Here is a 24963-nt window from a genome sequence, read left to right as displayed (position 1 = left end):
TAAATGCGATTTTCAGTTGTTTAATAACATAAAAGGGTATTAATTAATTGAAACAAGTGATATGAAAATTTACTCCGGAAAATAAACAAAAATTATGTATATTACAAAATGGAAGGTAAAATATTAGTAATATTAATAATACAGCCGAATCTTGGTTAATCGGAAGTTTCAGTACATGCATTATCATCAAGGATTCTTTATTTATTTTTTATCTTATGGTAATGTCATAGTTAAATGTTTTAAGGAGTTGGAGCTAATCATTAACATCTGAGTCTCAGTTCAACATATCACTAACCTGCATTAAAAAGAACTTTTATCGCCGCTAACAATGCCTTGAGAAAATAAATAGCCAATTTATTTCCAAGGTAAAGCTTGGGTCTCCTTATTGATTCGAATAAGTGACTCCCGTTGAACAATCAAGAGCTCCGCAGCAGTGTTTTAAAAGAATTGGGATTACATTGTTTGGAAGAAAGACAGCAGAACATCTGTATTTTATATTACAGTATTTTATTCTTCCATCCCAGATATTTGGCAGCACACTATAAAATTCAGCAGTGCCTTCAAGAATAAAAATTACTGGATTATCTGTTTCCGAATTGCAACTAGAATCTTCAATATACAAGATACTATTCTTGGTTTTGGCCAATTTGAAAACTAAATTAGTGTTAGTATTTTGAAGAAGTAATACCGTACAGTACAGTACATAGATATTGGACTAGAAATTGAACCATTTTTTCCAGTCAATTCATTTGTTTATTCAAGTCTTGCAAAATATGTACCATGCCTGATCAATGAATATTAAAATGTTGCTTTACTCCCCAGAACCAACAAAATTTATTGATCAGATTCATTCTAGGTGAATTAGCATCTTGCATTTTCTCTTTGTTCAGACCCAAATTTTTGGTTTCTGACTAGAAGCATCTACCTGACTAGAAAACTTTATAGAAAAAATGACGCTAGTACGAAATATAATATTTCCGATTGAGAGAAATCGTTAGCTCGGATGTCCAAGCATGGAAAGTGGACAAATGCAGAGGAAAAAGTTTTTTAAAAAACAATTTGAATCAGTAGGGGTCTGCTTTTCAGCTTTAATAATGGGAGGGATGTTGGAGGATAGTACATTCGGAATGCCTTGATGAAAGCAATGACAAATTCTCTTATTACAATTCAAATATTTAAATAATAGATTTATATAATATTTGTGCACTCTGCAAGCTTATAATGTTATACGTTTATAAAATTTAAATTAAAAAATATTATTATAACATTAAATATCTTTCAACTATAACTCTTATTAAAACTTCACAAATTACACTGTTTGTGTAAAAATTTTTTTGGTTAACCACACTTGTATTTAATTGTACACATTATTAGATATTTTTTTAAAGACAATAACAACAAGAAAAGTCTACCTTCAAAGTGAAATTCAAAATAAACTGGCAAAATATAATTGGGAACATGAATGATGATTATCTTCAAACCAACATATAATTCTAAATTGAAACGAGATCAATAAAAACACGTTTCTTTTTTCTTTTATTTTCAGTCTTTACAGCTTGTATAAAATTTAAATATTTGATTTTTTAAACATTTTTGGATGCATTTGATAGAAACGTCAAATCTTCATTTTTTTTGCAGTTTTTACTTTTGTCTTGAGAATAATTAGCGGCAGTATCGGCAATAACAAACAGGAAAAGAGTAACTATTATTAACATAACATCAACAAATTCTCAAACGAATTTTTCATCCCGTACTCTTTTTAACTTAAAATAAATGAATATAACACGAAAAAACATTTATAATTTAATTACTTAACAAAGTAATTATTAAGAAGACAATTCTTTAAAAACAGTTAAGTTCTAAAAGACTCCTTAAGAAATAAATCTGAATACTTTAACAATTCAATAATTATTCTTGAAGGATGAACATTATCAATTAATAACTGACCTAAAAAAAGGTTTTTAATGTGGTTAAAGATGTCTTTCCATGTTATATTTTTTTATAATTTCTATTTGAAATTTTCAACTTTAACTAAAGATTAGTCTCAACAAGTTTTCACCTTTTTTATTTTTTTTTTGGTGACTTCACTTGAAGCAATGTTGAAGTGTCTCTACCATTATTATATGAACCGAAGGTGAAAATTGTAAATTTAACACTTTTAAATATTATTGAAACTTACATTTTATGAATAATCGTAACTGCAAATAATTCACAGTTTTTTACAATCAAAAATTTACATATCATTAAAAATAATGTTTGACTTTTTAATAAGACATATACAACTGATGTTATACATATGTATAAAAATACTCATATGATTGCAAAGATGGGATATACATATTATATATTTCAAATGACCTAACTTATCAACTCTGAAGGTAGGAAAATGATTAGCAATTATTTTACAAATAGTAATTTTTAAAATTATGTACCATATTTGGCTAAATTAAAACATTCCAGGGCAATCTGTTTCTTCATTAGCAGATTTTTCAAAGAACATCATATCCTGCAAGTAAGTTAAATAACATTATACACAAAGTTAAATTTAAATGCTCTAGAGGGCAGAGGCGAGAAATTACTGATTTAATGACCTATTTACTTAATATCATTTTACATGTATATAAATTATAAATTATGCAAGCACAGTTAGAAGCGATACACACAAAGCTAAAATATATTGTGATACTCGATTTGAATCTTAGTTCAGGCCTTGGATTTTATTTGATGGTTAATATGAGAAATTGATAAATGTAAAGTGCGTTTGTTAGTTGCCTCCGATCAATACATCTAATTCATTAGTTGACCGTAAAGCTCGTTTGCCAAAATAGGCTTAATTAACTTGTACAACATTTTTTAAGGATCTTTAAATTCTTATTGCAATATAGATAAATCAATTGCTTCTCTATAGGGACAGTAATAATGTTACTTACTATTAAAAAGCATGCTCCAAGCATCACAGCTTTCATCTTTACATCCAAATCCATAGGAAAAGTAATTCCAAAATAATCCGCGTCTGTAAATGCTTCTCTCAGTAAACCAGCCCATTGTTTTGTTATTTTTCCCACAACTGTTGTACCATCAAGAGCAAGTACCTAAAATAAGAAAGTAAAAAAAAAAAAAAAAAAAAAATTATCGCTATATTTTTTCCAAAGGGTTATTACAATGAATAAAGCCTAATATTGCAATGAAGCGTCAACGTGTTATTTATCAGCAATTTTTAGGGTTAGAAATTATCATTCACCACACAAACTTTAACTATTTTCGTTGAAAATTCTGTTGAATCCCAATGCTAGGCAATTTCAATTATTTCCACTGTTTTTTTTTTCATTCCAACCTTGATCAGATTTTTTATCAATTTTCAGAGATTGTTAACAGAATAAGTAAGCTTTCAAAAATAGCATTAAGTAAACAATAATGGCTCCACAACTCGACTTTATAAGATGAATCAATGTTCTCTGAATAAAAAACAAAACTGAAAACCAATCTCTAAGATGGTTGTAAATTCGAAACTGGCCAAAATTAAAAAAATGTGTCTATCATGGACACGGCCGTGTGTTTTACGTGAATACGTTTAAGTAACGGGTTATATTTTTTATATAAAATATTTTTATTTATGTATTTAAAATGAAATCAAGGAAACAAATCGACGATCGAACACAATCTATGCCTATACAGTACTTTGTCGATGTAGAAGCGATTTCATCATCCACTTGCATAATTTCAACCGCTCCAGCTGCAGATGTACTGACACCGTCGTTGATCCGCTCGGACGCATTCTTTCTTTTACGTTCCCGGCACAGCTTGACTCGGTCATATGGTGTTTTATTATTAACATTCGATCGTTCCTGAGAAGCCCTTTCCAACCGTATACGATCTCTGTATTTGGTTTGGGCTTTTCGACGCGAATAGGCCGACATTATATATCAATCAATAGATATCAATCAATCAATAGATTGTGACGACAGCTGAAGATTAAAACTTAAACGAACATCGTAGCTTCTCCGAGTCAAAAGTTATACTAATTGCAAATCTCGATACGTAGCAAAATGATCTCAAAATGGCGGCGCTTTCCCCTCCATCGCGCGCGATGCGTCACAGTCCTCGCTTATCGTAATGAATTCTTTGATCCTTTAGCTATCCTAAAGTAGTGGTCTAATTTAATTTTGGATGTAGACGATAGATTCGAAACTATAATGGCAAACTATAGCTCCCGATTTTGTTATCATTAGGTTTTTTGGATTGCCTCCACATGACAGCAAATTTAAAGACGTATTCACGTCAAAACAAGCAAGCTGCGTTGGATGGAACCTTTTGATATCATGTTGGTCAATCAACTTTTTTTAAAGACGTTCGAAATTGGGGACCCTTAAAATACGTCATCTAGAATTGAACAAATCGCACATCCATATAACCACATCAAAGTTGCCACCTTTTTCGCAGTCAAGACTTCTAAAAATAAAAATATTTAGCAATGCGTCATTTAATTGAACTCAATGATTGAGATCAATGCGTTTCAACTCTAGCGCCAAATTGAAAAGATTTCTGCTGCTTTTACCTAATCAGTCAGATGTGGGGCCATTTTGTAAAGAACTTGACTGTTACTTTTGCCTCATAATATTGATTTACTGAACTTCCCTATTCATGGAAATAATTAACTAAAAAATAAAACTCTGAAAGATAAAACTGATTGATTTTTCACATAACAATATCTTCAAAAGCAAAATTAAAATATTTTCCAAAAGAATGTATACCTTGAATTCAACATCGCCACAAATTCTGAAGGTACAAAAAGGTCCTTCAATCAATAGAATCGTATCTCCGGCAGCATTTTTGACGCTAAAAGATGGAGTAAGGATACTCCAATTTTGTTCAACAGTTCCTGCAAGTTGACCAAGTGGGGCAAATACTTCCATTTTCTAAAACAACAAAAGTTGTAATAATTTAAATAATAAAATAATTTAAGATAAATTTTATTTTACTAAATAATTTTTTTTAAAAGAAAGCTCACTTATTATAGTAAAACTAAATATAATATTAACCTGAAGACAACAAGGAAACCAGCAAGATTGACAGGCAAGTGGTCTATGTAAATGGATAACCTCATTCTTAAAGTTATCCAATATCTTCATATCAAAAGGTCTAAGCGGGCCGCAACAGCAACGCGTAAGGCAGCCCGAATCTTCGACAGCATAGAAAACTTTTTGTCCCAGGCTGTTCTTAACAGTAAATTTATTTTTGGTTTCAAAACCTGTGAAAGCTGAAAAAAAACATTATTATTCTCTCTTATTGACTAAATATGACCTTAAAGTAGGTTAAAATATGGTTATACTTTGGTTAGGTTGATTGACTACTTTAATTTTTTGGACGCATCATATAGGTGCAAAATGTTACTTTAACTGTATGAAATAACAGAAAACTTATATCATGCAAACCTAATTTCTAAATAAATTATTTTGAATTAGAGAGGGAAGGAATTAGCTATGCGGTTAGCGTATTGGATTCCCACACGAAGAACCCAGCTGCTGACCCTTAGATTTTCTCTCTCTAGGAACTTCTTACAGCTCACTCTCTGAGCTGTAAAGCTCACTGTATCCGGTGATGGTAAGTGTTGTCTATAACTGTCCAGGGGCCGGTAGTACACTGAAAAAAGTTCCGAGCGTCTATAACCTCAGATATTGACGCGCCTTAAATAAAAATTAAATTAGACAATTTCATGTCAAATCAGTCATGAAAAAAATATTTTTCAAACATTACAGAAGTTGTAGCAAGTTATAGAGTAGACCTACAGCGCACTTGACTACAAGATATACGGGTATTGTCAATCATATTTGGTAAACATATTACTCGGAGTCAGTTTTGAGTAAATGAACGTAAAATAAAAGAATAACAAGAGAAGATGGGCGAATGAGGACAAAACCGAGGGCGGGGGATAATCTTCAGAGTTCATGTACATCAGGAGCTTTCTAGATGACAATCCAATCAGGTGACATCCAAATTAAATCTGCTTTTCAACTTTTTAAATTAGCACTTATTAGGGAATCTTCCTTGATACTCCAAAAATGTGTATTCGGGGTGCACTTCAAATAATTTGTCTTGAAACCAGAAAATTCTATTGGAAGCGTAATGATCACGAAAATTCTGCATTTTCAAAACGGCAGGATATCAAGTAACTAATTTTAGCAGGATCAAGAAGTGAAGCTAAAGTGTTGTGTAAGCCTCTTTGTCCACAAAAATAAAAGAACCACCGCCAACTTGTCAAGGAAGAAAATATGCACTTCAATATACATGGACTAACTAATCTCTTTCATGATTACTAAGCAAAAATAAATCTCTAATAAAAATAAAGCAGATAAAAATAACCTTTTTCAAATAATATTAAATTTCAATATTTCGATAAAATTATAATGATTGATTAGCGAAAAAGTACAAATTGTTTAGAACAAACATTAAAAAAAAAAAAAATAAATGTAAGAATGAAGTGTTAAGGTTACACGAAGAAAAAGAAACCAAAATTGGAAAACTTACCTTCTAATAATTCTACTTTTTGATGGATCAGCAATTGATCAATAGTAGTCAAATACTCCAAACCTGGTGGACAGTTTTCTGGCCTCCTTTGCGGCAAATTCATCCATCCATCTAAAAATAAGATTAATACTGTTTCATAAAAATGATCCTGGATTTTTTTATATTTTCTTCCTAAGAGCTTCTAACTGTGCTATTCCATAATGAACAGTGTTGTCAGTAACGAGAGAACACTGCCCGTAAACCGACAGTGTGCAGGGAAAAAATTAGATGCCAATAATAACTTCAGAAATGATGAAATGAATGATGATCATGAAATGATTAATTGATTAAAGTAAATATAAGCATAGTAATGTTAAGGCGCCACGGTAGCCGAGTGGTTAGAGGCGAGACCTGCGAAGCTAATATGTATTTTAGTACTGGGTTCGATTCCCGGTCTTAGACCTTGGATTTTATTTAATGGGTAATACGAGTAATTTACAGTAAATTATGTTCGCAAGTCGCCTTCGTCCACAACACCTAATTGTAGTAGTTGGACGTAAAGCCTGCCTGAAAAAATAGGCAATTACTTAAGCATAGTAATGTTACCGCTATATTATAAATGAAAAATAAAACAAAGCCAACAACAGTGAGTCCTGTCTGCCACTAGGACTTTTCTTGCAAAAAGCTTCTAGCAACTTACTATCCGGAGATGGATAGAGTTGTTTACAGCAAGAGAATACTGTCCGAGGCAGACAGTATGACCTCTGCCGTTGATGCGCCTTAAAAAAATTAAAATAAATGAAATAATATAATTAAATATAAAGACCATACCTTTGCTCTTCTTCGGTATAAAAACGGTAATAGCCTCTATGTTTTGGTTTTGAATACAAATATGTTTTCAAGTTTTTATATAAATAAATAGTTCTACTTATAAAATGTCCGCTAGCACTTTGAATTCTACTTTTAATAGAGTATTTTAAATGTAAGTCCCCTTTAGTTTTACACATTTTATGAATTTAAAAAATTTATAAAATATAAAGTCGAGTAAAATCACTTGATCCCATGAAATGAATGTACAATCATGTTTAGAAAAAAAAATTAAAAAACAAAAAATTATTTACGCTTACAATGACTTCGAAGTAATAAGAAAAATAAAAACAAATAATTTTAAAGGGGGGGCACAATCTTATTGAGAGAACTATCTTATCTTATCACCTTACCACAACAAATGAGAGCACAACATAAATAAGCTTCTATAAAAATCATTCCATTGTTTAATCTAAATGTATTGACTTTTACATACTGTTAAAATTCCGAAGTTCACAAATACTATTATTTAATTATAACTCTGACCTTCGTTCTAAATACTGCTCTAACCTAATCTCATCCAAATTCATACAAAGTGACTGAAGAATAGGTGTTTCCACTTCCTGCTCAGCAAGTTATTAAAATGAATCAGGTACTAGACCCATTATATAAGAGATGTCTCCTAAAATTATAACCTAGAAAGAGACTCCTACAAGGTTTCTGAGAACTGTCAATAAAAAGATTCAAAATCTAATTATGGTCAGACACTGTCTAGATATCCAATCAGCATTTTAGAGTGTCCACAAAGAATGAGAGCTGTTCCTTGATTGAAGCTAGAAAGAGCCATGATGGATAGTTCTAGCTGAAGCTTAAAAAAATACCACTAACAGCTGATTCAAGATCAGATAAGAAAGAAAGAAGCCTAATTTGGCCAATCTTTTCATTTTCTAATTTCCCAACTGCTTTCATTCCATAATTTCCTAGCATTCACAACTATAAGAACATCCAATATCCTAGAACATTACAGCGTAGATTTCGAGTTGTCCAAGAATTTACTATCTTCAATATCTACAATGGATTCAACAGTCAGAAATTCAGGCATTTTCTAAAGTTTAATATGGGAAACTAAATATAGTCATCAAGAAATAAGAACAAGAAGATAACAGGAAATACTTACCTGGCATCATCATAATGAGTATAACTATAAATAGATTAGAGTTCAATCATATGGTTTGCTAAAATAGTGAAGTTACAAAATTAATTTTCTTTTAAGTTAATTAATTTTAATCCTCTTCATTGGCACATATTTAGTGTTCCTACCAATTGTATGTACTTTGAACTGTTGGCTGTTACAACTTTGTGCTACATTGCGAGGGTCTCTTTTCTTTGCCCAAACTTATCTTATTTTAATTTCGTCAGCTCGTTTTATTGCAATTCTTGAATATTGTTGGTTTAATAAGCAAAGATGCCACTTAGTGGCATTTCACCAGCAATTATTGCGGCTGACCAAGTTGATGAAAAGGAGAAACGACAAGCAGTGAAAATGAAGAAACGGAAAACCGATGCTAGTCCTTTCGAAATTACTGTAAGTACTGCTAATAATTTCGAACCACTTTCTGATATGGAGAGCATGGACGAGGATAGTATTCCTCAGCCCAGTGTTAGTAATAAGACGCCTATGGCTAAAAATATTGTCAAAATACCACCTATTGTGGTCTATAGTTATATTAAAAATCATTCGGAAACTCTTAAAAATCTAAGAGCCGTATGTAAACAAGAGTTCGATGTAATGCAGAGGCAATAGACTTATATTTTTGACAAAATGCAAAGAAGATTATAACAAAATTCTTAGCGAAGTAGCCTCAGCTAAACTCGAATATCACACCTACACACCTAAAGATGAAATCAATCATACTTTAGTACTTAGGAACTTGCCACCTAATATAACGTACGAGGAAATAATCCAGGATTTAGCTGATAAAAGTACCCCAGCAACTAAAGTATCTCAAATGACGAAAAAATATTTGATGGGGACAATCATAAAATATCCGCTCTTTATAGCTACTTTCGACAAAAACGTAACTATTAAAGATGTTGTGGCCAACAACAAGATATGTGGATGTATTATTTCATGGGAGCGATATAAAAACTTTTCTGGAGTAACGCAATGCTATAGATGTCAGTCGTTCAACCACATAGCAAAAAATTGCTATCGCAAACCAAAATGTCTCAAGTGCGCTGGTGACCACCTAACGGAAGTATGTACAACCCCAGTAGATAATCCACCAGTATGTGTGAACTGTGGAGGTTCTCACACTGCAAACCACAAGAGTTGTTACGTTTTGCAAAAGCACATGAAGTCGCATCCTAAACGAGCTCAGCAGAGTAAATCACTTTCTAAGCCTGGATTTCAGATGGATTCTTCTGACTTCCCATCACTTCCAAAGTCCAGCTCTAATCTTACATGGGGTGCAGCCGCGCAACATCAACCTATCGGCAAAGTGCCCCCCCTCTGCATGGGGCACGAGAGCTTCTGATGAATCTTCTACTAACTCTTCTGACTTTTCTTTGCTTAGCTTATTGCATGATGTTAAGTCTCTATTATCTTCTTTTAATTTAAAGAACTTACTTTTACAGATAAGGAACTGCGTAGAGAAACTAAGGTTAGCTCCTGATGCAATAAGTAAAATTAGTGTTATCGCTGATCTTGTTTTTAATTTAATATGATCCCAATAACAAAAGTAATGTGTTGGAACTCAAGATCCATCATTAATAAAATTTTAGAATTTTCACATTATGTCAACAAATATAATATCTCCTTAACAAAAACTTACAGTTTAAAATGTTAAGTATAAGGGTTGATTAAACGCCAAAAGGTACACAAATCAGCAAGTACCTAACATTTCATTAATTCTTCATTAATATTTAAGTAATTTTACTGCATTAATTTTCATTAATTTTTTTTAGAATTTATTAGATGTCACAGACCCTTATGCTGGCCATTTTCGCCTACAAAATATATGTTCAAGTAGTACTGTAGATTGACTGTAATATCTAGTTATTTATAATAATCAAACTATTAATTACAGGTTAAAAAGAAAAACGTTATAAAAAATATTAAAAAATTATGAGGCTAAAAAATTCAAAACCTTTTTTTTAAAAAAACTTACATCAACATACACCAATGATTTTATTTATTTATTTTTATTTTTAAATAAAAATCGTCGGTTTAAGTTCATTCTTCGATTAAAGTAATTGTTATTTTATGAAGTAGTCAAACGTTTATAACAACAGGTAATAATTATCTGGCTTTATCGCAAATAATGTAGTTTTCCTCAGTTAAATTTTCAATCTAGGTATTCTTTTCACAATGTTGTATACACATATGTAATATAATATGAATAAGACATGCATATTTTTAGGACAGCTAATTATTCCAGTATTTTACTATAAGAAAAATTAGGGGGATTAAATTAAATTACAATTAAGAAATCAATAATTGTTGTTGAATAATCTACTTGTTATTAACTGTGTGTTATAATCTACTTGTTATTAACTGTGTTATTTGTGCTCACGAATATTTCGGTAAGACGAATTCAAGACAGTAGCCGACTCTAACTTTAACATGCATTTACGTATATGTGATTTATCATAATTTTATCAAAAAAATATTATAAATGAAGTGGCCAGCATAAGGGTCTGTGACATCTAATAAATTCTAAAAAAAATTAATGAAAATTAATGCAGTAAAATTACTTAAATATTAATGAAGAATTAATGAAATGTTAGGTACTTGCTGATTTGTGTACCTTTTGGCGTTTAATCAACCCTTATACTTAACATTTTAAACTGTAAGTTTTTGTTAAGGAGATTTTTGTACCTTTTGGATAGACTGTCCTTTTTGTCTATTTTGCAAAGTTACATATCTGCTTTACAGAATTTTTTAAATTTGGAATAAGCAATTCTATCATTATAACCTGATAAGGTAAGTCGGAACCGTAACTACCAATGGAGAGATCTTTTTAAAGAATGATTATAGTTGCGGTCCTCAAAACCATCCTCAATAACAATTTTTCTGAAAAAGCGTTTTGAATAACATAGGAAGGTATTTGTACGTAAATAGCAAAATTAAACTGCGATTTCAGTACTTTCTTTTAAGAGGAGTAAGAAAAATAAACTACGATTGCAGTACTTCTCCCTAAAAGGCAAAGAGGCAAAGATTTTTTAATCGAACGACAATTCATTGATTTAAATCGGTTCACTCATTGATAATTTAAACGATTGCAGTACTTCCTCTTAGTAGGAGCAAGAGAATCGGCAAGGTAGAGGAGCTTTAACCACTTATTCGAGCTGAATTTTATCAAAATCGGACTAAGCGTTATGGAAATATTGGTAATAATAGTTTTAGATAGGGCCTTACTTGGGTCGGGCAAACTCCCCTCCTTATGAGGCACAGCGTCGAGACTTTAAAAGTGCAAAACTGTACAAAATTTCGATTCGAATGACACTTCATTCATGAAAATCGGTTCACTTGTCGATAATTTGAAACGATTGCTATACTTCCCCTTAACAAGAGAAAGAGCTGATCGCTACTTTAATGTTACATAGGGGTGCCCTAACCCTATCATCCTACCAAATTTTATCAAAATCGGGCCAAGGTTTACAGAGTAATTAGTAATAATAATTTTAGAGGGGCCCTTACATAAAGGGGGCTAACTCCTCTCCCATTCGATGTACAGCGCCGAGACCCCCAAAAGGCACATCTACATAAAATTCCGAATCGAATGAAACCTCATTCATGAAAATCAGTTCGCGCGTTTAGGCGCTACGTTGTTTACAAAAAAGGTAACAACAACAACAACAACAACAACAACAACAACAACAACAAGAACATTTTTTGAAAAAGCGGTTTTTGCTCATTTTCGGCAACTTTTTTCTCGAAACCTATTAGATCTGGGTTGTTGCAAAAAAATTACAGTTATAAAGGAGGATTTGCCCTGTATTTTAAAGCAAATTTGGGAATTTTATCTTTTATAGAAAAAGAGAAAAAAATTGTCAAAGTTGGGTGTTTTTAAACCTAACGCTTTTTCGTGCAGTTTTTGATGATCAACCCTTATACAACTGTCCTACCGGACAGTTTTAATAAACATAATTGCACTTAGTGAAACTCTGTTAAACAACAAACATAAACTAAAATCTAATGGTTATGTAGCTTACAGAAATGATTCTGGCAGAGGGGTTGCTATCCTAATTAAGAATAATATTAAACACTATCCTATTGTAATGCCTTCCTTAAATTCTTTAATAGCTGTAGGTATTGTAGTTCAATTTGATAGCTTTGATGTACTGGTTATCTCTGCTTACCTTTCTCCTTCCTGCAAACTAGATGACAAGGATTTACGCGCTATGTTAGACTTGCATAGGCATGTAATTATTTTAGGAGATTTTAATGCAAAGCATATTGCTTGGAATTGCTTTTGTAACAACAGAAATGGAAAATCTTTGATTGAGTTATCATTCAAATGCAATTTTGCGATTGTAACACCAGACAAACCTACCTTCTATCCGGATCGTCCTAATGCACGGCCGAGTGTCCTTGATCTAGCATTAATCAAGAATTTTCCATATCTTATAGAATCTCACACCCACTGTGCCCTTTCTTCTGATCACAATCCAGTTATTCTCAATCTAGGTGGAAAAATGAGTCTGCGCCAGCCCAGACAGGTGTTTAACTATAGGGACGCTGACTGGAGGAATTTTAGGTCGTTACTTGATGAACAGCTATCGATTAATCCCCCTATATCTAATTGCAAAGACATTGACCAACTAGTTGGAACACTTCAACAAGTAATAATAGACGCAGCTAACAAATCCATCCCTACATGTACTGTAACAAACAAATCGCAGCAGTTGCCACTGTCCATCTTGTTCCTAATAAAAGTAAAGAACCTTGTCAAGAAGGCCTTCTCTAAACATCGTCTTCCCTGGATGAAGAACTTACTAAACAAGCTCATAAAGTATAATTCCCAGATTTTATTTATTCATAGAAATTCTTCATGGAACAAAATGCTCTCTAAACTCTCTCCTCACGACCCTAAGCTGTACAAACTTATCAAAGCCATGCGCACCAAATCTACTGTCATCCCTCCACTTTCATTAATTAACAATCTACACAATATTAACCAGACTCTTATTCCTAATAATTATGCATACAGTTCTCAACACAAGGCCGACACACTAGCAGATTTCTTTGAGAAAGTGCACATTATGAATTCTAGCTTAGGTGTTCCTACCTTTATCCGTAAAGTAATCTCAGTCGCTAAAAATTATTTCACTCCACATCTAAAACCTGATGAATGTATCTTAACAACACCAAAAGAATTAGGAAAAGAAATAAGAAGATTAAAAAATAGCAAAGCCCCCGGCATAGACGGAATAAATTCCAAAATTATGAAAAACATTTCCAAAAAGTGTCTAATCCACCTTACTAAAATAATTAATCACATTATTATGTTCGGCTACTTTCCTGATATATGGAAAATGGCAAAAATTATTGTATTATGGACTATATCTTAAGTTCTCTTAATTATAGAAAATACAAGCACAAAAGGCTAAAGCATATCTTGCTTTAATTACTCTATGTAGTAAGGTTTTTTTTAAATTTTTTACCTAAGCATTAAGTTCGACTTGTATCCAATGTAAATGTTGATATGTTGTGGAGAGGATATAGGCATGCAGCCTGAAACCTCCTTTTAAATATACTTGTATAAAAAATTTTAAATTGTAAATAAACATTTTCAAACTCAGATTAGAGTTTAACTAAAAAAAAATATATTCTGCTATATAAGGTGGTATGAGCAAGTGTTGACATTTTTTGCCAATAATTGATTTGTAATAAGAGATAACGACTTGAGAGTGTTTTCATTAAAATAAAAAACAGGACTGATACATATTGGAGTCAAAAGATTTCTAAATAAACATTTTATTATCTAGACGGTGGAAGGTTACTGGCGTGCTATTCGTGGTTAGACTTTTTCAAAGAAAAGTATGAGATCATAATCTCAAAACATAAAAAATAAATACAACATAAAATTAAATTAACAAATTAATAAAAACTTGAATCATGAAGAAATTTACTAAACTTATTTTTTCCGTAATTATTAATTTTTTTAAATTTATTTTTAAAAAATTTGGTGGAAGGGGGGAAATATCACTTGATAAATTGGCGTCAAAAAACAATATTCGAAGTGATAAGACTCATATGAAAGAATTAGAAGGAAATATATATGCACAAAAATAATAAAAAAAATATGCTGTAGTTCAAAGTAACCTGAAACATAAGTTATGCAAAGTTAAAAGTAAACATTAAAAATTACCCCAAATAATAATAATAATAAAATCTACACATGAACTGCACAGGATTTATAATTTATAAATAATAATAATAATAAAATATTCAAATGTTTATACAGAATTCACTTGTCTCTTTTTTATAAAAATATAAATTTCAAAAAATGAAAATGAAATAAAAAATGAATTAGAAATGAACATTTTTCTCTACTATACACTATATAGGACTGAAGCTAATGGTGTATGAGTTCACCAATTGACGAAATTAGCTCCTTGAAAGAGGCGGAAATTTAATTCACGAATGAACAGCGAGTGGGATGAAAAAAAAGAAAAGAAAGTCACATGAAGGAATATTTCTTTAAGCTTTTAAGAAGTTAAGGGAAAGAACCAATTAAATGCACCAAAAAATGTCATTTTTATCTCTCATTAAGAATTAAGTATGCAATCGTGTACAAATTTGTGATATTTAGTATTCAAAGATATCGACTATATCTATTTTGAGGTTCTCGTTTTGAGTGTCAGAAAAGAGTTGTTTTTAGAAATTAGTAAAACTAAAAAGGAATTCGAACTTTATATTTCTTTTGAGCACCATTATGGGATCCGACTGTAACAGCGAGTCAAAATATCTTAAACGAAACTAGCAATTAATTAAAGGTATTTTTCTATTGTTACTTATTTGAAAATTTTTGGTAATTGTTCTGACGATATTAGTGCACTAATGAACGTCTAAAATATTTATTTGCAACAATTTTCCAAGTAAATTAAATTAAGATCACTTGTGGAAAGTAGATGTATGTGATAGCCTAATTTTTAAAGTATTATTTTAGAGAAATGTTTTACAAACTGTATAATTAGAATTATTTTGGGAAAATCCATGTTTTAGCAAATTGTACTAAGATTGATACAACTATACTATTATTATCTTTTATTGTAACACCATTCTCTCATTATTTAAAGTGCTACGTTTCAGAAATCATACTCTATTCTAAATTTTAGATAAAATTAGCATGCTAAAAGTAATCATCAATTTCTTGCCGAGTTTTAATCACAATAAACCATTATGAAAACTGTAACCATTATGAAAACTGTAAAGTGTGAAAAATATATGCTAATTGTGAACTTCAGAAATAAAGTAAGTGAACTTCAAAATACAGTTTCACAACAGTAGAATTAAATATTGAATAAAAGTTATAATTACTTTACAAAATTTAAAACTAGGTTAAACTCCTAACTATAGTTGAAACACCAACAAAATGGCCTGAGTAATTTTTCAGTGAACCAGAAGAGGAGGTTTCTCTTAATCCTTTCTGTATGCTAGTGTGATTGGATTTCTGTAAGGAAAGGCAAAAAATCCACGGCGACCCAAAAGATCTGTTCCTTAAGATCTGCTCTTATACTGTGGGTGTCTGAAAATAGTGTATAGTTAGTAAACATGAAGAATGTGAGTTAATGATTTAGAGTTTGCCCCTATGCTCGCTTAAACCCATGTAAATGCATCTATCTTTGCCGACTTAATGCCCACGTTTTGTCTATTGAGGATTTCATTGTTTCAGAATTGTATTAATAGGCTGGTGTACCCGTAGGGACGCCGAGAACCAATTAAAAGTAGATAGACCACTCTCACATAGAATTATTGAAATTATACTTTTTGCATTCATCTGGTTATTCACAGTTGTTCTATTTTATTAGGTTTTCCCACTAGGCATTATGCGTTCCCTTGTTATTCGGTTTGTGATTATTGCGTATGTGCGTGTAATAAAATTATTAGTACACGGTTAGGTTCTTTAAGGTTTAACTGATCAGCAATCAACCTGAAAGTGGTAGAAGAATTGAAAGTGTTAAAAATGTGGGTTAGGTCCGTAATGCTAGATAAAATCGGCGAAACTAGAAATCAGTTTGATCTGTGCTAGCTAGAAAACCAAACTCTTACTGGCCCTGCTACTTGAATCACAAACCTGTAAGAGCTTATGACGAAATAGACTTATGTTACTTTTTTAATCTCCGCTTTTTTTAAAGATTATTTTTCTTTAGGCAAATATACAATATATTTCTAGAAGTAACTAGAAGCTATAATGGAGTGAAGCAAATGATAAACATACATAGTGTATAATAAAAACCAAAGCTGAAAGTGGGAACCGAACCTACCATCACAATTTTTTCACTTCAGTTTCCACATTTAACCACTATGTTGGCTAGGCGAGATATTAGTATATCGTAAGGTGATAGCTAGAGGCATTGCTGACTGGTTTGTAATATATCTCTGTGGACTGAGACTCTCGTAAAAGCTCCAATAATCTCAGAATTTCGCTTGAAAAAAATGAAATAAATAATAAAATAAAATTATAATAAAAGCGCCAGTAGAAAGAGTGAAAAAAAAGATTCCTAACATAGTAATGCTATCATTTAAACAACAAAAAAAAAGAAAAAAAAAGTGTTATGACATAATGGCATAAATAATGTACCAAAACAAAAGTTATAGACGAACGACTGCACTAAATCTATGAACACTTTTACCATTCCATTTTTAACATACTTATGGAATTATTAGTCAGTAACAAAAGTTCTTTAAAAAAAATATGTGAAATAACATGACTCTCATTCGGATGCATTCATGAGTAAGAACAATCTTCTTCTCGAAAGCAGGTACACGTATTATCGCGCAAGGCCAGTGCTTGCACCATAAGGGTACAGTGCTTTGATCGTATTAGTGTAAAACATTACATTATCCCAACTTGAAGTTTAAATAAAATAAACTACATAGCAATGATAATTTAAGCCTGACGAAAACTAACCATGAAAATACACTGCTCAATGTATTAGAAGCATTTAGTTCGAATTCCGTTTATATACTTTGTGAAAAGGATGACGATTACATCCAGAATCACAAAAAAATTGTTGGAAGCATCTTTTATCAATCTGCTCTCCTCCAAATGTATTATTTCAAACCTATTTCTTGGTCTTCATCAGTTATTTTAAGAGAGTTGCTTCAGTTTTTTAATAGTAGTTGCAACAAAGGCCAGAACATTATAAAGATTATTTATATTTTATTATATTATCTGTTGTTTTTTTTTTTTTACAGTACACTTAGGTTTTATATAAGTGAAAATACCTGTAGTAGGTTGAGTAGAAATTGGTTGTTGTGGTTGCATATAACCACCTGGTGGAGGATAACCTCCTGTAGGTGGATATCCAGAAGGTGGTGGTGCATTTGGTGGAGGGCCATTCGTGAATCCTTGGTTTGGTGGATATCCCGTTGGAACTGGAACATATCCTTGTACTGGTGGGTATCCCTGAGCCGGAGGATACCCTTGTGCTGGAGGATACCCTTGTGCTGGAGGATATCCTGGATTTGGAGGATAACCAGCAGGAGGTCCACCTGAATAGAAAGAACTGTAGTAGCTACTTTTAGAAAAAAATAAATAAATAAATAAATAAGAACAGAGAAAGTAAAAAACGAAAACGAGAAAAACGAGAAAGTAAAAACGAATGTGCAGCAAATAAATATTTACAAGTGAGTGGATGCAGTATAAATATTACTTAAACCTGACTCATGACCCCTAACTTCAAAATAAAAGCACCTAATTACACATTACTGTTAAAGTCCATTACAATTTGATATAAACAAATAGCAAACACCAACAAATCAGGCAGAATAACAACGTGAACTTCATCAGCAAAGGTTGGCAAATTGCTAATTTGATGGCGACGAATTTGTTTTCTTGAAATTGCAGGCTCAAAAATGCAAATATTTTAAAGAAACAATAAATCTATTCAGGTAATGTTGATTCTCTAAGAAGTGAAATTGGTCTTGGGGAAGAAGAATAGGGAATCGATTCTTTCAAGAAGTAGCATAAGTAAGATATAAGTATGGTAGATTGACTCATAATTAGAGAGCTACGGATACAATTTCATTGAAACAAATTAATGAGATTTGAGACTGATAGGGCTTGATTGTAGAAGCAGTTTAATGAATTAGCTAATAGTTTTTGATAGAGGGACAATGATGTCCTTCCCCTCTCCCCAAAATTATTAACTAGAATAAACTAAACACATATCGATTTGTAATCTTTATCAAAAATTAGAAGCAGAATTTCAATCATGGTCAACCACGAGAGAAGTTGTAACATCTAAAATTCCCAGATGTTGATGTATATTAAAAGGATCGCTAAATTAGTTTTGTTTCACCAATACTACTTCTCTTCAGTGTTAATTGTTATTGCCATCTCCCTGAATTAAAAAAAAAAAACTTAATTGAATAAATTTAATTACGAAAAATAAGCGCGCTACAAAGGCGATTGATGGAAAAATATTTATCTGATTAAATGTTTTGATTTATGAACTTAGTTATATAAATTAGTTAGCTATTTAAAAAAATAAATTTTTGTAAGTTAAGAAGAATATAACCAACCAAAGAAATATATCAAATTCTAATTAGAATTAGCATACAAAATTTAGCTTTAAATAATCTCCATTTTTTGGTAAACTTAAGTTTTAAAATTTGGGGCATATGTTCCTTTGTTTGGTCTACTTTAGTTCTACAACTATATCACACAATTTAAACTACAAACCAACAAATTATAATCCCAGAAACTTACCACCATACTGAAAAGCTGGGTTAATGGGAGGCTGAGGAGGATAACCAGCACCCTGAGGAAACGAACTTGCTGCAATTGCATTATTTAATGTAATTAAGTAAAAATGAAGCAATAAGCAAACACATGCAAATATTTAAAAATGTTAATTTATAATTTTTTTCTTAGAAGTTTTATTCTTATATCTTTTTTTTTATTGACTTTGCTCATAATAAAAAAATTAATGTGTTTCTAAACTCAAAACTTTTCTAGTGCATTCATGCAATTTTTATTTACATCATACATACACATATTATACCGACTGTTACAAAAAATTCCTTTTTTAAATTTAAATATTCGTCAGAAAATAAGTTTTGCATTTATTTTTCTTTCTAGAAAATAATTAAAACTGAACATAATTATGAGGAGGTATTGTTTAATCTGCTTATAAACCTTGCTATACATTTTTTGACATTTCAGTGCTTTCTGTGACGTTGCTGGGCTTTAAGATAACCAATTTCCTATTCTGTAAAATAATCTGGATCTGTACCTATGGTTTTAGTAACGTACATATACATTTTTCAAAAAACAAAATTATGCTCTTGAAATTATGATTTGCCACACCCACCAGTCTTCACATATTACGTGTAATGTAAGAAATTGAAATATTCTACTAAGTTAAGTTGTTTCGACGATGCTCAGCAGACAAATTGCAAGCACAAAATGAAAATTAGTAGCAGTTTAGAGCAGATGAGACAACATAAACATTTATTAAAACTACCATGTAAGGTTGGTTACTTGCGTTACATTACTTCATAATGAATAAAACCAGTAAACGTTATTCCATACCTGCATATGGAGGCGGGTAACCTTGTGTTGGATTAGGAGGGTATGATGCCATTTCTTTAAATTACAGCCAAAAAAATCCTGAAATGATTATTTACTGTTAACTATGTCAGATCTACGAAAATCCATTATTGAGAACGCGATCAGAGATACATGTAGAAGTATTGTCTACTTACTGTAGACAGTTGTTACCACAATATTTTATTACAGTGGTTAATATTTATCATTACCTTCCTAAAATTTCCTAAAAATTTAAGAATGATGTCACAGCTATCATGAGATAAATAGTCACGTGACGGGTGAGTTTATCTAGTTGCGCAGAATGATGCGTAGAGCCCCTTATAGTTAGCTTAATATTCGTCCGCTAGATACCGCCATGCATTGTATGACCAGTCAAGTTCCCATCTGCACAAGTGCACAGTGGAGAAAGATGGCGACAGACGTGGAGAGGTGTTTTAGTGATTGTTACCTTTAATGGTGAAAAGTACAGTCCATTATGCTGTGAATACGCATTTAAAACGTTGTTGTGATTCTTCAGTGTGATAGTTACCGCAGCGAGTTTTTTATGTGACTGTGTTTTGTGCTGAAAAAAATATACATTTCAAAGAAATACAATGCGTGAGTTCAAAGTCGTCGTATTGGGATCGGGTGGGGTTGGGAAAAGTGCACTTACTGTACAGTTCGTTTCTGGATGTTTTATGGAAAAATATGATCCCACAATTGAAGACTTTTATAGAAAGGAGATTGAAGTGGACAACTCTCCTTGTGTGCTAGAAATTTTAGATACTGCTGGTACTGAACAGTTCGCGAGTATGCGCGACTTGTATATAAAAAATGGCCAAGGATTTGTTGTTGTATATAGCTTAACAAATCATCAAACTTTCCAAGATATTAAAACGATGAAGGAACTAATTACTCGAGTTAAAGGTTCTGAACGCGTTCCCATATTGTTGGTGGGGAATAAAGTGGATCTAGAACATCAGAGGGAAGTGCCAACCATAGAAGGTAATACACTGGCACAACTGTGGGGGTGCCCTTTTATTGAAGCCAGTGCCAAAAACAGGACAAATGTTAATGAAGTGTTTGCGGAAATAGTCAGAGAAATGAATTTCAGCCCGGAAAAGGAGAAGAAAAGTTATTGCTGCTGTACGGTGCTATAGAGTTGTAATAGTTCATAGGAAATTTATTGTAAATACAAATATCAAACCATAAGAAGAAAAGGTAAGAGTATTTGGATTTTATTCCATTGAAACTCTTTGAGATTTTTTGCATTTAATGAATTAAATAAGTTTACATCAGTTTCAAAATCAGAATGTTTAGGAATAACATTAAGAGAAAAACTTTCCTGTTAACAATAAAGTAAAACGAGGTCCAAGAATTCGATTTCATTTAACTTTTTTATAATATAGGTTTAACGCGTATCTCAGCTCTGATAAATGTTGCTTCTCATTTGATTTAGTGAAAACAAAAATATATTATAAATGAGAAAATGTTACCTCCAACAAAACCAAATGAAAATTGTCTGATTTTTGTGGACCTTGTTTTATTAATAGTTGTATACACTTTTTATATTATAGACATTAATTTTCTGTGCTTATTCTGTATCAAACGTCCTAAATTGTTGGAAGTATATTTGCGCATGTCTTAATATCCTAATTTGAGAGTATGAAAAAAATTAGGATTTTAATGGATTTTATGTGTACACAAAAATTAAAATATTTTTTCATCTTATGAGCCAGAATTATTTTAAGAATTGAATGCTTATTAGGATTTATAAAGACTGAATTTGATGTTTATTTTAAGGAACTAGTGGCCCATTGTTAGGTGTTTTTCGAATCGATGTGGGTTTATTAATATTATTTACATAATTTAAGAACAGGCCATTATATATATATACTTTTTTTTTTATAACATTATATGATTGATGTAAGATGGTTACAGTTCTACAATATGAACTTCCTCTGCATATATATAAAATAATATAAGAAAAGTTAACAAATTTCTCTTGCTTTAAATAGGAAATAAAGGCCCAACAAGAAAATAGCGGTAATTTCCATAGTTAATTTCGCGAATTAGACTTGTTCTTCCCATGAATGCTTACATTATGGACCTAAAAAAGAACCACTTGATTGTGGTGTTCATTGATAAACTGGAAAATCCTAAAAAAAATTCATTTATTGAAGAAAAACAATGGAATTAAATTTTTTTATTTAATTTAATGCAACGATTTCTTTTCCATAAATTTTATCTTTACCATATCGCAGTAGGTATTAAAAGAAGTCTATTGGCCTATTTATTCACAAATCTGTTGGCCTACTCCATCCATCAGAATATAATTTTAATTATTTTAAATTATTAATCGATTGTATGTATTGGATGGAAACAGAAAAAAAAAAAATAATTTTGCAATTTGGTTTTTTAAATGAAATGTTTTTATCTAATAATTGCTTTATTTGTATGTAGTCTGTGATATGAAAGATATAACAATCTCAAATTATAATTTGTGTACAATTATAAAAAAATAAAAAGGGTATAATTATAAAATTTTAAAGACCAAATTTTATTAACTGTATAATTTTATGTTTGTATTTTTTTTTTTATTCTATCAATATTTGCTTGTGAAAGTTATGTTTTAACTCACACATATCTAATCAAGATTAGTCCATTTGTGGTTATGAAAAGTGTTAAAAGTGATATAGTTTTCCAAACAAAAACAGTGCTAGATTCTTTCATCTAAACAGCAAGTACTCCATCCATGGATTAATTTTTCATTTTGGGATTTCCATACAGAAGGTGGGAAATATCTACTCATTTTATTTTTATATTAATCTATTTTTATTTACTTATTATTATTACTACTTTTTTAAAATCAGAATTCGTCAGTTGTCGAAAGTAGTTAAGTCTGTGCCTTGTGACCATTTTAATAAAATTGCAAGGTACTATTCTTTTATATAATTTTCATTTAGAAATGAACCACAGATGGGTTTAAAAAAAAAAAAATTTAAAAATATTTAAAACAAAATTATACAAAAGAGTTTAAAGTTTTCTATTTTATGTTTGTTAAGATATTTATTTCAGGCCCATTAAAACATATTGTACATAATACTCTTCAATAACGTTATTCGTTTTGAATAACATATATTTATTTATTATTAATCTCCTATTCAGTTTAACATAAAGTGACCAGACGTATCAGATCAAGTCGGTTTTTAATTCTTTGCTACGCCTAGAAAAAATGTCTGGATTTGAATAAAATGTTTCGGATCATAAGTAAATATATTTCAAAGTTAAAAAATAAAGATTGCATTAAAAAAAAAAGTACAATTTTCTATTCCACCCACTACAACAAAATTGAATGTTTTATAGCTTAATTTACAATAAATGAGCTACGAAAAACTCATTCAAAACAATTTAGTAACAGTGTAATATCTTTTTCTTTTTTTTAACTTCAGTTCAGTGGAAGGTCGTTATGTTGAGCATATGGTTGAAAACTCGATAACATAGATATTGTTGGACAATATCAATGCTTTCTTCCGCCATTGCCAGCATGATTTTCTTTAATTTTGACAATTTTCATATTTTTTAGAGATAGCTTTATCCGAGTAATTACTAAGCTTCTCTCTCACATGAAGTCTGAAACACCTCGTTCACTCTGTGTCAGTGACAGAAGACAAATTTTTCTTCGTAAATATGATGAACCAACCAATCTCAGATGGTTCAATCAATCGAAAAACCTATTAGAATCAAATAAAACAAGGATTAAGTAATTTTTTGTTTTGTTTAACCTTTGATTTGTTACAATCTATAGTGGTTCACTATTTTTTTTTTTATAAACAGTTGGTATTTACTCAATTTCTCTTTACTAATTTGATATTTTAATTTATTAATCGAAATTTTTTAACCCTTTTTTGGTTAGAACATACAGACTATTAGAATGAAATGAAACGAGGATTAAAACATTTTTTTGGTCAATCTTTTAATTTGTTTGTGTTGATGTTTAGAAAATCTGGTCACTATTTTTAAATGCATATGAATTTTGATTAAATTCCCTTATTAAATAAAATAAATGGCCTAGTTAAAACCACATAGAAGAGCAATGTTTATATCATTATTCTCATTATGAGGACAATACATAAAATAGTTGGCTTTAACCTTTAAGTAGATCTCATTATTTATTTTAATTTTTGCCATCACTGTTTTAGTCTTTATCCTCAAAAGATTTTTACATAAATAGAATAAAGAACATTATTCCAAAACATAGTCAGTGTATTATTGAAAGAAATAAATTTATAAAATAACATTAGATGCAGAAAGCTGTGTACATATTTTATACATTTTGTATTATGTGCTACAAAATAGTTGTTTTTATTTTCTTTTTTCTTTTACGGAATATGTATTGTTTATTATTTGTAAATTATGTAAAGTCCTTTTCTCTATATCAAATATTTCTGAATTGTGTATCCCTCCCTCTAACTAGTGAACAATGGACCATGGCTGGTCTAAATTTTGTATACATACATGTTTACTGTTGCTTAAGAAAAAAAATCATAAAATTATAAAAAAAAGAAAAAAATGAAGGGTTTATGCATGTGTATTGTAACATACTGAAATATGAAGAGTATTATGTTTTAATACATGGTTTTATAATAAAAAGAAAAATTTTATTATCTTTTCACAAAATAAAAATTCCCCTTAAACATTTCAAAAAATGCCTTAAAAACGTTTTTGCTGAATAATATCTGTTGCTTCAACACCTAAGCAACACACCCGAAACTATTATAATGGAAATACTATGTGGTCATTTTATTTTTTTGAAAGTATAAACTATTTTGAGACTATAACGTTTAAAGAAAAACTATTTCCAAACATTCTTACTCATTTTTCA

The 24963-nt window shown here is 30.8% G+C and overlaps 2 protein-coding genes and 1 long non-coding RNA gene across 8 annotated transcripts in view; 2 read left to right on the top strand and 1 right to left on the bottom strand.

Annotated features, from left to right (window-relative positions):
• Positions 1 to 43: 43 nt before the first annotated feature.
• On the bottom strand, positions 44 to 20319 carry scramb1 (phospholipid scramblase 1). Of its 6 annotated transcripts, none has more exons than XM_074133436.1 (9): positions 20255 to 20319; positions 20082 to 20159; positions 19257 to 19325; positions 17771 to 18037; positions 6526 to 6636; positions 5040 to 5257; positions 4752 to 4916; positions 2931 to 3092; positions 44 to 2506 (listed from the first exon to the last, which is right to left on the bottom strand). In XM_074133436.1, exons 2-9 carry the CDS (start codon positions 20131 to 20133, stop codon positions 2447 to 2449), a joined length of 1104 nt encoding a protein of 367 aa, XP_073989537.1. In that variant the 5' UTR covers positions 20134 to 20159; positions 20255 to 20319; the 3' UTR covers positions 44 to 2446. The 6 variants fall into 6 exon arrangements, with proteins under 6 accessions (XP_073989537.1, XP_073989538.1, XP_073989539.1 ...); XM_074133437.1 differs by having other exon boundaries at positions 19257 to 19308; positions 20255 to 20313; XM_074133438.1 differs by lacking the exon at positions 19257 to 19325.
• The window catches only part of LOC141456988 (uncharacterized), a 15524-nt gene continuing 5287 nt past the window's right edge, over positions 14727 to 24963 (top strand). The window contains exon 1 of the long non-coding RNA XR_012460143.1: positions 14727 to 15793. This is a non-coding gene — a long non-coding RNA (uncharacterized lncRNA). The remainder of the gene's footprint in view (positions 15794 to 24963) is intronic.
• Rap2l (Ras-associated protein 2-like) lies at positions 20432 to 24737 on the top strand. The gene has a single exon (XM_074133442.1). It carries the CDS (start codon positions 20693 to 20695, stop codon positions 21236 to 21238), a length of 546 nt encoding a protein of 181 aa, XP_073989543.1. The 5' UTR covers positions 20432 to 20692; the 3' UTR covers positions 21239 to 24737.

The sequence above is a fragment of the Rhodnius prolixus genome, unplaced genomic scaffold (assembly GCF_049639745.1).
Source record: "Rhodnius prolixus isolate KJV_2025 unplaced genomic scaffold, Rpr scaffold_10, whole genome shotgun sequence".
NCBI lineage: Eukaryota > Metazoa > Arthropoda > Insecta > Hemiptera > Reduviidae > Rhodnius > Rhodnius prolixus.
The sequence above is the reverse complement of the archived record's forward strand: the minus strand, read 5'-3'. Positions and strand labels throughout refer to the sequence as shown.

Coding starts and splice junctions, on each gene's coding strand:
- Rap2l (XM_074133442.1), top strand. CDS start 20,693: ATGCGTGAGTTCAAAGTCGTCGTATTGGGATCGGGTGGGGTTGGGAAA.
- scramb1 (XM_074133436.1), bottom strand. CDS start 20,133: ATGGCATCATACCCTCCTAATCCAACACAAGGTTACCCGCCTCCATAT. Junction 6,637..17,770: donor TTCTACTCAACCTACTACAG/GTATTTTCACTT, acceptor TCTTATTTTTAG/ATGGATGGATGAATTTGCCG. Junction 2,507..2,930: donor TTGGAGCATGCTTTTTAATA/GTAAGTAACATT, acceptor ACTTACTTGCAG/GATATGATGTTCTTTGAAAA.